The sequence below is a fragment of the Mizuhopecten yessoensis genome, unplaced genomic scaffold, assembly GCF_002113885.1.
Source record: "Mizuhopecten yessoensis strain PY_sf001 unplaced genomic scaffold, ASM211388v2 scaffold4121, whole genome shotgun sequence".
NCBI classification, from domain to species: domain Eukaryota; kingdom Metazoa; phylum Mollusca; class Bivalvia; order Pectinida; family Pectinidae; genus Mizuhopecten; species Mizuhopecten yessoensis.
The window spans coordinates 57,820-75,388 of record NW_018405386.1 but is presented as its reverse complement, the minus strand read 5'-3'; the positions used below and the strand labels follow the sequence as shown (position 1 = coordinate 75,388).

Sequence of the window (17,569 nt, the reverse complement as noted above, 5' to 3'; positions counted from 1 at the left end):
TTGAACTTTAAATCAGACTGAAACCAACCAGGCCCAAATTTAATTCATTCACCCCTGACATTTCATACTGCACTATTCCAACCTTTGATTTGGAAGAGTTCTAATGTGTCTGTCCTTTCGGATAATTTATGAAACTTCATATAAAGTATAGTATAAATCAGATATTTAAAATAACGAATATTGCAATTCCATTTTACAATTTCGATGTTTGAATATTCCCAATTTCTATAGTTTTTCAGGTGATTTTCCCCATGGTCTGTTTTCCTATAAATACCTGCCTGCATAAATCCCCATATCCAATTTTATACAGTACGTAGTAATTACATTTGGATGGAATTGATGAAGTTTGTTTTGAATAGCAAAGTATGATGGATCAGAGGTTATGTTTAACTTAAAGTACATGAAGGAAGTGTTGGTCATTATATTGAAACACAATACAAAATTGAAATGATTGGATGTAGTTGACATTTCAATAAAGGTGTTCTATCACTCTCTGTCTAAGTCTAACAAGCTATAACTGGATTGGACAGCTATGTCTTATATATTTACCTGTATAAGGTGCCAAAACTCGTTAACTTGGTCAGGTAAATCATCTGGGATCTCCATAGGTCTTCATGGTTAAGCTTTTTCGCAATCAAAGTATGATCGCGGTTCTTTGCCCCCTGCAAACATTGTTCGTGTTTGAAAATCTATTCTTATGGATTTATAAGACAGGTAATACACACGGTTATGAAGAAAACCAGGAAATCCCTTCTCAAGCCTCCAACATCAATTTAATTGATAAAATAAGCAATAAAAGCGCGTTCTGGTAGGCGGAAGGATCCATGTGGTAAAAATGCATAAAAGTATGATTACATAAATAAAATAATATTTTCGCTGTTGCTTTCTATAAGAACAATTAGTTATTTACCTTTGTAGATAAAAAAATATATCATTTATTGCAAGTTTAAACAGGAAGAATTTATCAGCAAGCTCTGGGATCCAGAAGTCTGAAATTTAGAAAAATAGAAAGTTTTGTTTATGCTTGTAATAAATTTATGCAATCAGAATTCGGGAATATATACCTCACCATTGTTTTTTAAAGGTCTTTAACTAATTCCTTAATATAATCAACCTTTATTGGATATTGTGTTAGTCCTGGCATGTTCTACTTTTCACCAAATCAAAGTCCTGATTAGCTTCCTGTCCAGTTTTTAAGAATTTTTCATGCATCTAATTTTCCCAAAAATAATAAGTTCATCATATAAATAACATGCTAGTCTATTCTATATGATTAATGAAGACAAGAAGTGTAACTGTTTTTATATATTTAAAAAAAGCTTTTTAAGATACGATTTTGAAACTATCAGTTATAGGTTGGTTAAGCTAACAATGCTTTGAACTTTTTCGCTGGTAAGGTAGAGTGTGGCGGGACGCCTAGGTATGTCGCCAATACTATATACCTGCTGTAAGATTTCTTTCTGGTAAGGATTAAATACAAACGCTTTAACACAAAAGGCGTTTGACTGTACTGGTGCAGTTTTTTAAAGGAGATAAGTCACATTCTGTAGATTTATAAATTAGACTTGGCATGTTTCAGTACTTGCAGACAGCTCTACTGGTACTACAAGGGAGATTAGTGGTTATGTGTAGCTAGTATTTTATATATATTCTTACCGTCCCCGACCTTGCATGGTGCAGATACGATTTTTCATTGACATGGCTTAACATTTCCACTCTTCCTTGGTAAGCATTTTTGTTTTAATTTTTAATTATCTAATTTTAAAAGAACACTGCAAATCCTTTTTAAGAGGGGTATTGTATATGTATACAAGTGTATAAAAATTGACATTCAGGTACCCTAGGTGCTCAACTGGGAGGTTTGAAGTAGGTCAATTCAATTTGGTAGTCAAATTTTGCACAATGAAGTCATCAACATACTTTTAAACTCGGTTATAATGAGTTTTGCTTGTTATGTTTAACAATTAAATCTACAAGTTCATGTTTTAACATGACCCTATTTTGAGTATACAAATGTATTCCTTAAAAACCTTATCTCATTAGTTTAAAAGTAATTCTATTTCGGGTTTTCAATATGTGCACTATTTTAAGTGTGTATCCTATAGGCTATATAGGAATTATTATAATAATCAACTTTTTCTTGGATTTTGCAACACATTTTAACATTTTAATGCTCTACCAGGTAAATGTTTGAAATGAAATTGCATATAAATGGGTTTCAGAAATCGATATTGCATGTTTGTTGGATCTGCATGTCGCAAATCAAAATTATGAAGTTCTGAAATTTACTTTTGATGCACTGTTAGTGTTATGATAAAGTTGTTTATGTTTGGGTAAATAGAGTGTTACAGTTATATTACCTGTATTTTATTTTCAACTGATAAATGTAAGATTTAAAAACTATGGTCCAAGTGACATATTTCTAAAGAAATTTGTATTGCTGTCTTGTGTTCTGTTTAGACAGATTTTACTATAATCATGATTAACACAGGATGTTCAAGTTTTATACAATGTTCTGATACTATACTCCAGTCTACTTAGATGTATAAAAGGGTAGATGCATCTGCAGAAGTAAACTTTTGATTAGTGAAGAGATGGGTTTGTAATATGTGGCAAAGCGATTTTCTGTGAGAGAAAATCGGTTTTATATTGGATTATTTTGTTACATATAAGAAGGTAAAGTAACACAGTTATCTGATATACCCTAAAATCTTGATAATAAGCCTGATTTGAAAATAAAACAGTTTAGAAATAAGCTTATGGTTCCTTGCAGTCAAACATATCTTGAAAATAATCTGTTTTGGAATATAGGCCAGCCTTGAAATTTAAGAGATGTTTCTTGCAGGAATGATAGACTTACTGTAAGTTTTAGAGAATATTTTACCCACATTTCATACGTTCAGAAATTCTTTTTCATGTATGTATACCTGTACATATATACATATTAACTTTACCTGTGGGCCATAGGCCAACCTGCATTCCGGTGTTTTAGGCTTTAGACTTTCTGCGATATGTGGACCCATATATGTATCTGCTATAGACTTGCTGATTGTGTATATTTAAGGATTGGAGCTCTATCAAATTAAGTCATTGAAAATAAATTAGTTCTCTTGTTATCAGAGGTTTGATTATCTGTGACAAGTACATTGTTTGTGAATGTGTGCTATTGACCACAGTTTAAGGAAAGTTTGAGATTTCATTTTATTCAAGTTTATTGGTAAATATCTACAAAGTTTTGATAGGAAGAAATTATTTCATTGAAAGTTAATTGAAATTTTACTGCATGGTTAATTCAAAAATAATTTATTGGAAATTTTGTTTCAGTGGGTGGTAAATGTCTAGAAGGTTTTTGTTAAATCAAGTATATGTAGCACCAGTTTAATAGAGTTAGCGCTCTTTGAAATATTTAATTTAATAGTCTAGCTGTTTGTTATTTGTATATAATATTTGAAAATTGAATATATAAATATTTGAATATATATGGTTATCAAACCTAAATGTTATTGACTTTACAATAAAAGGTAACAATCTGGTGAAGCATTTTTAAAAGTATGCTAAGCTTAATGTTGTCTGAAACGTTAAAACAAACATAACAAATAACTTAATTTTAGACAATTTCAGAATATACTTTATCGAAATGCATTCATATGTTTTCTTTTTAAACAATTTTTCTTGCAGTTTGCTGTAGATTAATAAGATTTATAAAGATACAATTTTTGTTTCGTCCACTGTAAGATGACAAATCATTTTTGTTAGAATACTCGGTATACATATAGCGTTACGGTCACCAGGGCCTATCTCAAGGAAATAATTTCTTTATCTGGCATTTAAACATGTTGTATGGTCCAGGCTATCCGGCCATCAATGTAACCTGTTTAGATTGGTAAAATAAATGGACACACATACTCAAGATAATGCTTGCAATAGCTAATAATTCTAAAGTGTGTCAAGATTGTAAACATATCCCCTGATAAGCCCGGGCTACTAGCTATCATGATCCATAAAAGACCCTTATGGTTCTAGGTATGTACAGTGTAGTAAATTTATATGGTTCTTTAGCTATAGGGGTGATCTTAGTTTAATTTCATGTCTGTATCTTAAGTCGATAAGCACGGAAATGCCATTATCCATGTTTATAGTTCAAGTATAATAATTGTTCATTTACCAGTGATTTTGGGAAAGTAAAATTTGACCTGCAAACTCTGAATTTACTTATACAAATTATAAAAGATATATTATTTCATTCACTTCATGACAGCTTTTCTAAATTTTGTTTATTTAATTAAGAATTTGAAAAAAGAATTGATATTTCATTTGCTGAAATTTACTTGCATTTTCTAAATTTAGATATTTAAAACATAATTTTGATAATTTAGATACATTATTTGTTATTAGTTGAAGGTTATATAAAAACTTATACTGTATTAGGAAATTATATATTATATTCAGTAGCTTCAAGCTCTTGACTCAATATGTATTTATCATGGAAGAACATGACCAATATTTAAAGTATTTTAAACCAATCAATAAACCTTACCGGTATTTACATTTTCATTGTACACCTGAAAGTGGTGTTATGAAATGATAAAACACAGAGAACTTTATGCACAAATGTTTTCCCCTTGGAAACGGTTTCTGTTACACTGTTAGAGTAAATAGTAATAATATTAATAATTTGAGGTTCTTATATACCACTTTATCACAACCTAGTTCGTAGGTCGTCTCAAAGCGGTTCACAAATTAGTCTGCGTGGTTATAGGGCCTTTGCAACCTGCCAACATCTTTCTCAACTCCCCGGGGAGCATACAGCCGGAGCTGCCATTTCTGTGCTAACAGCTAGCATTCAACAATTCTAGCGCTGCCCAACCACATACTCATTTACAGCTGAGTAGACTAGAACAAGCAGAGTAAAGTATCTTGCTCAAAGATACAATACAGTGCCGTGCAGTGACTCGAACACGCAACTCTTTGGTCAAGAGCCCGGCATTCTACCACTAGACTATTGTGCCTCCATAATGGGACTATAGTTGTAGTTTGCCTATCTGGTATTGACAGCAAGGTTGGCGTAGGTTTGGATCCCTAGCTGCAGTCGGCAAGGTGTGGTTTACATTGACATCTAGCAAGACACTTTTACCAGTAAGTTTCCTCAAATTCACCTGTTTTAAAAGGTGGAGTAAAAGTTGATGTGCTGTAGTGTTTAATTGGTATGGCACTATAAATGAGTCATTGGAAAGATGGACCCATAACAAAAAGAACACCTATACAACCTCCAGCACACATACACATGCCCTCACACATCTGTTGTCGTACTCTCTGGATCGTGTTGAATACTGAATTTATGTCTCTTAATTCTTAAATGTTGAATTAATTAGAGAAATTTTCTCGAGATTAAGATAAGTTAAGTACTAAATAATATTGCATTATACACTCTGTAATAATATTAAGTTATTGACACTAACTTTCAATAAATATGAATTTTATTTTTACAAGACATAAGTATTACATTATTCTTTGCATGGTATACATTTGAATATGGAATGTTAAAACAACTGTCAGTTGATATGCATGGTCAATATGAATGCCACCTGTAAATTCAGTATTAGGTCAATTTTAAGAGCTTTGACACTGGTTTTCACAATGTAAGAGCTTCAAGATGTACCAAAACAGGTTTTAAAATGTCTTAGTGAAAGACAATGAGAGGGTAATGTAAGAGTTATTGACTTTCCAAGAACCATATTGTCTGTTTCTGATTTGAAATAGCAGATACATTTTCATTGCAATGACTTGGTATTGTACATACATGAATAATCATGAATATTGATTCTTGAATATTCATGAAGATTGAAATTTAAATATTTATGAATATTTAAATCCAAATATTCATTAATATTATTTATGAACAAAAACCTGGATCATATGAATATTCAATAGGAAAAGTTGGCAAAAGTTGAACGAGCTTAAACCCAAATTTAAGACTGGAATATATTGTTAACAGAGATTAAGGTTTGTAATTCTCTTAAACACACTACATTTATATTGTACATACTAAGCATGTACAAAATTCATTGTGTGAAACATTCATAAAGTCCCAGATAGATTTGGTCCCAGTGCTTTGTGTGAAATATTTCTATAGGTGTTTGTGGAGCCTCCAAGAGATTTGGTTCAAGTACTGTGCATGAAATATTTATGTAGGGTCACCAATTGGATCATCAAATGACAAATTCATGCGTGCAGAGTTTGGAAGTGTGAAGCATTTGTTTTGAGTGGATCAACATTTTGTGCATTTGTTATATTTTTTGACGGCAGAAACAATGAGGAAGAAATGTCAGCCGTCCTTGGATTTGTATCTATGTCTGATGGGTGAGGGCAGATCTTAACTGTTATCATCATCTTAAAGCTGCCATTGCATAATAACAAGATAAGAACCACCAACAGTTTTACAAAAAAAATATTTTCTAGTGATGAGATAGCCAATGGATGGTTGTTACCAGTAGTCAATCTTTCATCATATATATATATGTTAATATTAGGATCCAGTGTTATATGGGATTTTACCGTCTATATTACTTCTTTGACCCATATCTGTTAATGTAGGTTCTTTTGCAAGGTAAATTTGTCATCTAGCTCAGAGAGAAATGTAGCATTTATGATTTTGAATCTTCTTTCCTCAACATTCTTTCTGGCCACTGGTATCCAGTAGGTAATTCTCAATTGCCATTATATATGACTTATGGTAAATTAAGGTACATACTTGACTATATATGTTTAACAGATAGGTCATAGTACAGCCAAATCTATATAATATAGCGGGCTCATGACTGAATGGTTGCAGGTTCGAGTCAGGTCACGGCACTGTGTTGTATCTTTGAGCAAGATACTTTACTCCACTTGTTCCAGTCTACTCAGCTGTAAATGAGTACGTGGTTGGGCAGTGCTGGAATTGTTGAATGCTAGCTATGAGTCTCCGGCTGTATGCTCCCCAGTGAGTTGAGAAAGATATTGGCTGGTTGCAAAGGCCCTATATAACCACAGATAATAGTTTGTGAATCACTTTGAGACATTCACCTACAAAATAGGTTGTGATGAAGCAGTATATAAGAACCTCAAATTATTATTATTATTACATGTATTGTGGCAGGTCCATACAGCTTATTCTTAATTCTGAAAATGTATTTTTTAAAAACTTCAAAAAAAAAGTTTGGTATACTTGGTAGATAAAAGGCTTTTTGTAAGATATTGTGTTGTTCATAATGTACATATATATAGATATATAAACATAAAAGTTTAAAGGTTCCTGTTGAGGCAAACATCTGTCTCAGCCAAAGGAATCAATATATTGATTTTCAGTACTGTGCTGTGTTAATCTCTTTAGCAGGTAAAAAACATGTCAACCTTTAATAGGGCTTTGTAAATAATGCATGTGCTGTAAGCACTAGATACCATACCTGTCGTTTGATCTGTGTATTCAAAGGGCTGAGGATTTGAAGCAATCTGGTATTGTATATATATATACATGTATCATATTTTGTGAGACTAAATCTAGTTTCCTTCAGTTTGTAGCAAAGAAAAGAAACTTAGATGGGTTTTTTTCTGTTAGATTTATCTAATAATGGTGTCTGCTAAGTAAAAATACCGAAAAAGGGTTTGGCTTAAGGGTGTATGATATCTTATTTTCCAATGATTTGTGTTAGAATTATTTAGCAATTTGATGTTACCTGAGAGTTTTCAATGAATGTCTATTTGTATAATGTTTTTATAATCATTTGTGAAATTTTGCAGGATTTATATTAGAACTCTTTTGGTTAGAGGTAACATATATTCTTAAGTCAATTTCACTGAGGAGTTAATTGCTTTGCTTCATTCAAAATAAACAACAATTAAATGTTCATTGAAAAATTACTTTGAAACATATTTTTAATACCTTTGAAATACATGTGTTTTGGAATTAATAGCATCACATTTTGAAAATTTTAAAAGTATGAATTGGCACAAAACTTAAAATAAGCATTAGTTCATTTCTACACTGTTCAAGAATGCTTTCAAATATTTAAAAGGTGTTTTTGGGAATAAGCAGGGTCTTTTCTGTACTTTTAAAATATTTGTTCAAGAAACTTCTCAAACATTTTAAAGGTACCTACGCATACATGTATAAGTACAAAATTGACTATGGTCACATCCGTGTATAAACATATTGGGTAGTGTTTGAGTATATATACAGTTCATGTCCAAATGTTTATGAAATAACCTGCCAAAGCAAAGTGTATGTATGAACAAGATTAAAAGCCAAATGTCAACATCCCGATGTCTTGTTGAAGTGTTGACAAGTGTCTGTTTTATCTTGGAAGGTACTTCCGACAAATATTAGGTGAACATCCATATATCCACCCAGCTTTATTAAGTCCTTAAAAAGCCATTCCAGGGCACCTGAAATGCCTTTGTTAGGGTCGGCAGTTTTACCATAATAATGTTTGAATAGTCCCGACTTAACTGTAGTATAATATACGTGGTGTCGTAAATCAACGTACGGACGTTGTAAGCAATAACGCCCACAGGTAATATTTTTATGGAAACTTCGCTGACTGACAGTACAAACAAATTTATTTTGTTTACTTATTCCACTAAGAAAATTTTATGAATTTTGTTCATGATTAAGGTATAATATCGTTTCCTAATGACATATCAATATTTATGAAAATATCCTGTTTTGGTATTTTTATATGATTACATGTACTGTAATGTTTTGCGTTTATGTCAAGATGTGATTCTTCCTTTTTCATCTTTTTTTTTCTTTTTCTCCATGATAGTAAAAGCTAGGGGGTTATTAAAGCATATTCATCCCTTTTCACTTCGATGTCTTTGTTTTTTTCACCAATCCCCAATCATGCTCTTCCCTGAATAGACTCCTGAAGCTAAACAGTTTGAAGATATAAGATGTTATTATGATTGTAGAGTGTATCTGCTGTTAAAGATGACGCTTGCATTTGCTCCCTTCCCCCCTGTATAAATAGATGTTCAATTTGCTAAACTGTATGTACAAAAGACTTATAAAAAAATATATTTTCAATTCAATTGAAAAATTTGAAATCTTGAAAAAAAATATCTTATCAGACTTCTGAATCAAATGTCAGTGATAATATAACATTTGGCCACTTGATCATAATTATTTTGTCTATATTGTTGTGTTCAGGTATTTTTAAAGGGACGGAAAATAAAAACTATTACCAGACTTGGTTATATTTCAGATAATTATACATGGGGGTTAAAATACCAATGGGGAAATATATCCTTTTCCGATATGATAGACAGTTTTAACAGACAGTAGAAATGACACTATAATGGTGTCATTTATAGTATACCATCGTCAGACTTATTGGTAAAAAACATACTGTTACAACTTGTATACAATTCACAGCTATGTGCTGAGTTTGACAGGGTACATATTCCAGCTAATAAGGTACCGTATTTGATGTAATAAGGGTGTCTGCATGGAGCAGGCAAAATGGCAAGTGGGGTGTGTTACATAAAGATGTATTTTTCATCAAACGAGTATAACATTAGATACTTTGACTATAATATTCCCAACCTGACAGGGACATGAAGGCTTCGTTTTTCCCCAAGTTGAATTCCCCATTTATAAAATGGTATATATCATTGTGTATATTGCATTGATCAACATATATAAGCAGCTACTAAAAGTATTCCATGTGTCAGAATTGATATAGCACCGTTTTGATGGCAGATTAGTTGTCCAACTACGGAAATTAAAAAAAATCTGTAACAGTTAAAATTTTACAATAAACACTCAATCAATCTATGCTAGTTATATTTATAAAATCCTTGAAGGTACCCTTATTTCATCTATGCATACACATATAACAGTTGTTTATACCTACAATAAGCTCATACTTTGAGATTTAAGCCGACACTATTTTTCTACAGATTTCGAAAATGTGCTCTTTTAAATTGTTGGAAGCTACATATTATTTTGCATATGATTAGCAGATTAATTATTCAAAATAACCTTTCGAATTAGTTCTTTTTTTGACCCATGGATTCTTTCGTAGCTAAATTACAGGTGAACTATGGTACATGTAATTGTATTCAGACTGCAAAAGACATACATGTGTTACATTTGTACAAACATGCTTACATTCTGTTGTGCTGATCAGGTTGTATGCACTGTTATGCAAAGAGGTGTGGCCTAAAAACCTGAATCATTATACATGTGCATGTTTCAAAAGACGATTGACCTAATTGTACCACAGACATTGATTTCTATGAAGGCTATCTGACATCGGAGCTTACATGTGTTCTAATACACAATGTTTGTAGTAGTCTGCTTTAATTAAGGCCCAATGTTCGACAGACTTACATAGTTAATTAACCTTTTGCTCCACACAAGCCATTACGCACCTGGCAACTCTGTACTGATGGAGAAAAGATAAATTGTTGTGCCGACTGTGACCTAGTTATATCAACAAACTTGCACCATTAAAGCACTTTGTTTTGTTGTTTTTCTTTAGAAGTATTTTTGGGTATACAAATGGCTCTTTTTGGTAAATGGAAACATTTTCATTTAGAGTTTTTTTTTCTTAAATGATTATTCTGTAGTTCAATCAACCAAAACAGCAAGCTTATTCATGGAGACTGTATTATATGCATCAAAAGGTGATTTCGTTGAGTAAAGGTTAAGGGTACATGGTACCTTATTTTGACAGGACATATCTCCTTCCCAAAAGAGTTCTACATCTTGAATATTGTAAAATATGAATTATGAATGTGAATTGATACATTTGAAAAGCAAACAAATGTTCATATGTGGCTGATTTAAAAAAAAAAGAAAATCAAGGGAGATAATTTTAACACAAAATTACAGGTATTATAATTTATGTAAGTAAGCATACATCCTTACGGCTCTTTGAGGTAATAGAGGTAAAAGAGGTGAATAAAAAACAACTTATTCAAGTGTCTATGGACTGAAAATGATTAGATCACAATTACTTAGAATGTGTACCTGAGTTTTTCACAAGGGTTTTTGGCAGCATGTTTGCTTAACCTTATACATGTAGCTACATTTTGTACAGCTGGATGGACCAGAACAATAATCATTGTTTAAGAGATAGTACCTTCAGGGGAATTTATTTTTAAGTCAACAAAATACAAAAAGAGATTGCATAAATCATGAATAGTTTTGAAACTTAGCCATATCAGGAAATCAGTGAACAAATGCAATAGCATGTTTTATTTATGTCTCCCTTATTCAACAGAACAGACACAGATTGATGTACGTATGTAATAAATATAAACTAATAGAAGCAGTCTTACTTGTGTAGACAGACAGTCTCTGACTCAAGCTTGAAATCAGATGTGCTGACACTGTGATACTAGAGGATAAAGATTGATAATTTGTTTAACTTCATTTTAAAGACAATCTTTTCTGTTTTTCAGATCTTTTGGACAAGGATGTGAAGTCTATGCTTGATGCCCTCTGGCTGATCATCTTGAACTACTGTATCCACCCAATAGGTAAGTTTGTGATGTCCGTCATTGCATATGAAGTATGATACATATATAAAGCTAACCTGAAGTATGACACATCTATAAAGCTAACACTGAAGTATGGGACATAGATAAACCTTAAACTCTGAAGTATGGAGCATAGATAAAGTTAACATTGAAGTATGGGACATAGATAAAGCTAACACTGAAGTATGGGACATAAATAAATCTAACACTGAAGTATGGGACATAGATAAATTTAACACTGAAGTATGGGATACAGATAAAGCTAACACTGAAGTATGGGACATAAATAAAGCTTACACTGAAGTATAGGACATAGAAAAACCTAACTCTGAAGTATGGGACACAGATAAAGCTAACACTGAAGTATGGGACACAGATAAAGCTAACACTGAAGTATGCGACATAGATACAGCTAACACTGAAATATGGGACACAGATAAAGTTAACACGAAGAATGGGACATATATAAAGATAACACTGAAGTATGGGACATAGATAAAGCTAACTCTGAAGTATGGGATATAGATAAAGCTAACTCTGAAGTATGGGACATAGATAAAGCTAACACTGAAGTATGGGACATAGATAAAGCTAACACTGAAGTATGGGACATAGATAAAGCTAACACTGAAGTATGGGACATAGATAAAGCTAACACTGAAGTATGGGACATAGATAAAGCTAACACTGAAGTATGGGACATAGATAAAGCTAACACTGAAGTATGGGACATAGATAAAGCTAACACTGAAGTATGGGACATAGATAAAGCTAACACTGAAGTATGGGACATAGATAAAGCTAACACTGAAGTATGGGACGACAAAGATAAAGCTAACACTGAAGTATGGGACGACAAAGATAAAGCTAACACTGAAGTACATAATGTATGGGTTAGAACATTTGATAAACCTCCCTACAGTAACGGAACTGCGGTGGCCAAGTGGTTAAGGCATCTGACATTCTGCTACCACTAGCCCTCCACCACTGGGTTGCGGGTTTTAGACCTATGTGGGGCAGTCACCAGGTACTGGCCGTAGGTACATGGTTTTTCTCCCAGATCTTTGGCTTTCATCCAACACCAAAACCTGGCACGTCCTTAAATGACCATAGCTGTTAATAGGACGTAAAACAAACCGAACAAACCGTACAACAACATAACATGATTAAGCATGAATTTATTCAGCGATTCATATTGGGTGTAATATTTGAAAACGAATTTTGAAATATTAAGGCAGTACTCAACTAGATGACAGATTTGTGTCGTTGGTATATATATGTCATACCCCATAAATTCCATGTTAACATTATTGTAATATTATTCAACATAGCTGTGGTGTATAGTCTACAGACTTACACAAATTTTAAACACTACATGTAGTCTCTAGGTACCTGGCCGTGTGTACTCAAGGGACTATAGGTGGTTTTCTACCCCGATAAACCCTTAACTCGAGCCAACGGGACCCTAAATGTTTGGTTTCCGATTCTCTTGCTTGATGTCACCTTTTCGGATATTCACCGTTGAGGTGTTTGTATTGACAGCTGACGACAGGCCCAGGGCCTCGCTATCATAATATTGTTCCAGCATTTACGATCAAATTATAATCCCACAATTCTTGTGATCTCCTGGGTTTTAATAGAAAGGGTTTTAATAGAAAGGTGCCTTACGTCTATAATACCTGGGTTCGACCGGTTTAAAGATTTGTTAGAATCATTTAGTAAAAAGGAAAAGAGCTGTCGGGAATGGTACTGTACTGATGAACAGTTTTAATTTGATATAATACAGTCAATGGAATAATTCCTGTCTTTATGGTCAAGTTAACAAGGTGATGGAGATCAAGATAAATTTAACAAACTGCAAACATTTGGCTCAAATTCATGGGTTCCTTAACTATCTCAAGTTCACAAGGTGATGGAGAACAAGACAAATTTAACAAGCTGCAAACATTTGGCTCAAAATTCATGGGTTCATCAACTATGTCAATTTCACAAGGTGATGGAGAACAAGACAAATTTAACAAACTGAAAACATTTGGCTCAAAATTCATGGGTTCATAAACTATGTCAAGTTCACGAGGTGATGGAGATCAAGACAACGTTAACAAACTGCAAAACTTTGGCACAAATTCATGGGTTCCTTAACTATCTCAAGTTCACAAGGTGATGGAGATCAAGACAAATTTAACAAACTGCAAACATTTGGCTCAAAATTCATGGGTTCATCAACTATGTTTATGTCATCATTTAATGAACTGCAAAGCAGTTTTTCTTGAATTTGTCTAATGAACAGTTAACTTAATCACTTCGATAATCTAGACCATAGCAAGATTCACGCATCCCTTAAATATAGCAATAACTAGCGTATAATTTCTGGCCTTGACAGCATCAATATATGATTGTGATATCGCTTCCCATTGTTGACATTGTTGTTTACATTCTTGTTGCAACATGCATTCAGACCATATCACTAAGAATGACCTAGTCAATTTTATGGGAAAAGTATTATTGTAATTAACAGACAAGTTTCATTGAGTGAAATAGTCGTATTTCAGAGAAATAATTGAGTGGAAATTGACGTTATTGCTGGATATATGAACCATTTTTGAAGCAGGTATTAAATTCGTTTGAAAAGGCTGAAAGGGGAAAAGAAAAAAAATGAAAAAGGTATGGAAATTTCTATGGGGCCCAATGAAGTAGATCAGTTTTTGTCTCAATAATGTCTTCTTAGCCTTATAAGCCAAGGGCACATCAGAAATTCCTTGATTCTGAAGGGAAGCCCACAAATCAGGCTCCTACTACTGTACTTAATTCATGTAGTTTGGATCACATTGGTATTAACTGGTGTATATTTGTATATAGATATCTAACGTCTCCATATATATACACATCTATTTAGCAGGCAAATATCCCTCATATCTACAGGGGTGCCTTTGGGATGGAGGTGGCTTTCATGGCAAAAAGTTTTAATAAGATGTGGTACATGGGAACACTACTGTATATTGACAGGCCGTACTCTTGAAGAATATTTCTCAACATTAAGAAATTTCCTGATCATAAAATTTTCCTTAGGGAAGCATTTTCTAATTTCAAGGACAACTTCCTTAACAGAAGATTTTCTCCTTTGAAACTCCTGTAACGCAAACCAAATTAATATGACACAGTCAGGAAATGGTGGGGCCTGGAACTTTAAATATGTTTTCAAGCTAACTAATCATCATACTCCTATTTGGAAGGGTGAATAATCCCATATTTACTTTTCTACTTGATTACGAGACGGTAAATGGCACAAGTTTTCACAAGTTGATTTTACATACAAACTAAGTACACCAACATACAATCGACCTCGGCGAAGACTTTATTTCGCTCCCAACTACATTTGTGTGTCTACGACATTCATAAGTGTTTATAGTTTTTTCCATCAATGTTAAGTTTATTTTTGATTTGAGGGATCATTGAATACCGACTTTTGATGGCTTCAAAGGTGTTGAGTGTTCTAGACATTGAAAAAGGGTTAAATATTTAATAGAAGAGTGTTAATGAGTTCTTGGCTCTGATGTTTTCAGGTCAAATACCCAGACATTACTATTTGTCTAGCTAAATTTAACTTAACACTCAAGTCACTTAAACTAAGTTTCACACCAATTTGAGAAGTATACAGGCTATTGTTGGAAAGGTTTTCACACAAAAATGGCATCTACAAATAATAGGTGCTGCGTCCTTCAGTCCTTAATGTATTGATTATAAGGTAGAGAGTTTTACCCCATTTCTTCTGAATACAAGTCCTGAAGGGTTATTTTTCTTTTAAGTTCATGCTATTTCCTCTTCATTCACGCAAAGACACATAATGGTTATATAGATAATATTTGGTTTTTTTTTTAATATAAATATAAGTACTAAAATACATATTCTTTATTATTTATGATGGTATGAAACCCAAGTACTTACAAATATATTCTCAAAGGGTGGCCGGGTGGCGTAGTAGATAACACAGTCGACTTTCACCAAGGCGACCAGGGTTTGATTCTCCAATCAGGTACACCGATTTCCTCGCACATTAAGACTCCCAGTGGCTAATATCTGGGTCAACGAGAGTCAGTGATTAATATACCTGGTAAGTTGAAATAACTTCAAAAAGTTCCATAACTGTTGTAAAATAAATTAAGTTTATATATATATATATAATTATATATATTCTCTCAAGGTGCACTACTGTGAACATCACGGAATATGTATGGGGACAATTGATGGTTAAATGCCACTTAATGTAAAATTAAAACAAAAACAATGATAAACTATAGTCCATATTACTCTTTACAACCATCTCTATAAAGACACCACAGGTATTAGGAGACCAGGGTTTTATTCATATTCATGAAACTGTTCTCATGCTCAAACATTAGGATTCTGTGCTCATGCAAGCCCAGTTTCTTTTTTCTGTGATAAATTAATCAAAAATCAACATTTTTCCAATGATCTGGAAGAATTTAGATAAGACTGGAAGCCTTATACTGTTTTCAAAGTTTGCACTACTCTTGGTGACCATGTCACATGATTTAAGTGAATTACAAGAAAGATAGTTTGCATGAGAACAGTTTTATGGACACACACCCTGTTGTGACTTCTTGTGTTTCCCTCTTAAAAAAATTCTTTGTGAATAAAACCTTTATTAAGAGACAACCTGTGTTTTACCTTCCTGAGAGGGTGGTCTCCTGATACAGGTTTAACTATACAAGGAAACCCAAATACAATGTAATCGAAACATTGCTCATATATGCTTCTATATCAATATTGTAAAACAATTTTATTAAAAAATGCGCTTTGGACCTGACTAACTCATTCACCCCTAAAATTTCATAATGGACTGTTCCAACCTTTGAATTGGAAGAGTTCAAATATGTCTTCAGAGGTAAATGAGTTAAAGAAGTGTGTAAGTTCTGAATGTTTTATCATAAAAAAAATGTCAACAGGTGTAATTCCTGGAACAGGTTGTAAATTTTCAAGTGTTTGTACGCATTAAGTAAGAGTTTATCATCCGGCATGCTCAGCAAACATAGGAAATTCCTGTATGAGCTAGGACGTTATATGTAAGTTGCGTTTCGGCTGCATTGATTTTATGTCTGACTCTGTCATTCAATGTTTTCCTATAAGAACATGTCCTGTTTCAGTTGTACATGTATAATGGGTAACAAGTTGGGTCACATTGTCCAAGCTATCCTCTCCAGTCTGACCTGACCATCATGCTACCAAGATAGAACCAAGATAGAAAATTGAATTAACCACTTGAAAATCTAATGTCCATTTCAGAAAATGCTAAAATATTAATTTACATCCAGTAAATGTTGAATAGGCTTTGATATTTAATTGTGTTCATTTGAACTTATATTAAACACGTTCCTTCAAGCTTGAAAAATAAAACTCATTAAATTTCTAGATAAAAACATTAAAATAGAAATCATTCACTGTATGATTTTCATTCGACAAACAATAACATTCTGTTGATCAGGATATACTCGTATAGTACCTACAAAGACTAGAGCCAAGGGTCTTAAGTACTTTATTGTAAACGTCATGAATACATGATGAGAAAGACGCTAATGTTAGATTACTGGGCACAGTTTACACAGCATTGTTAGCTTTATCAAAAATTCTTTACTGAAAAATTTATTAAATTTTCAATTTTATTAGAATATACTCCATGTTTCTTCTTTAAGTTAATGTGTGGGAAAACTGTTTAAAATTTCTGGTATGCATGTAAGTTTAGTTATAAATTTTTAATAGAAAACTATAAAAATTTGATGAAAATTTTCTGTTTCCACTTTTTCGTTAAGTTGACCATGCTTTTAACAACTTTACCCTGGTATCTGTATACTATTGCCCAAGGTACCATGAAAGTTAAAACATTACTTATACATGTAGACACTTAGTCGTGTATATATCTTCATGACCATTCTAAACATGTTTATGTTTCATGTACATGTTCATTTCAAAATTCAGGTAGGTTTAAATTTCAAACTCACAATTTCATGGATGTGTTTCTTGCTAA

The 17,569-nt window shown here is 32.8% G+C and overlaps 1 protein-coding gene across 1 annotated transcript in view; it reads left to right on the top strand.

Annotated features, from left to right (window-relative positions):
- The window catches only part of LOC110448539, a 53,010-nt gene that overhangs the window by 6,105 nt on the left and 29,336 nt on the right, over positions 1 to 17,569 (top strand). Inside the window, exon 5 of the mRNA XM_021494826.1 lies at positions 11,449 to 11,526. Coding sequence (XP_021350501.1) covers positions 11,449 to 11,526 — 78 coding nt within the window. The remainder of the gene's footprint in view (positions 1 to 11,448; positions 11,527 to 17,569) is intronic.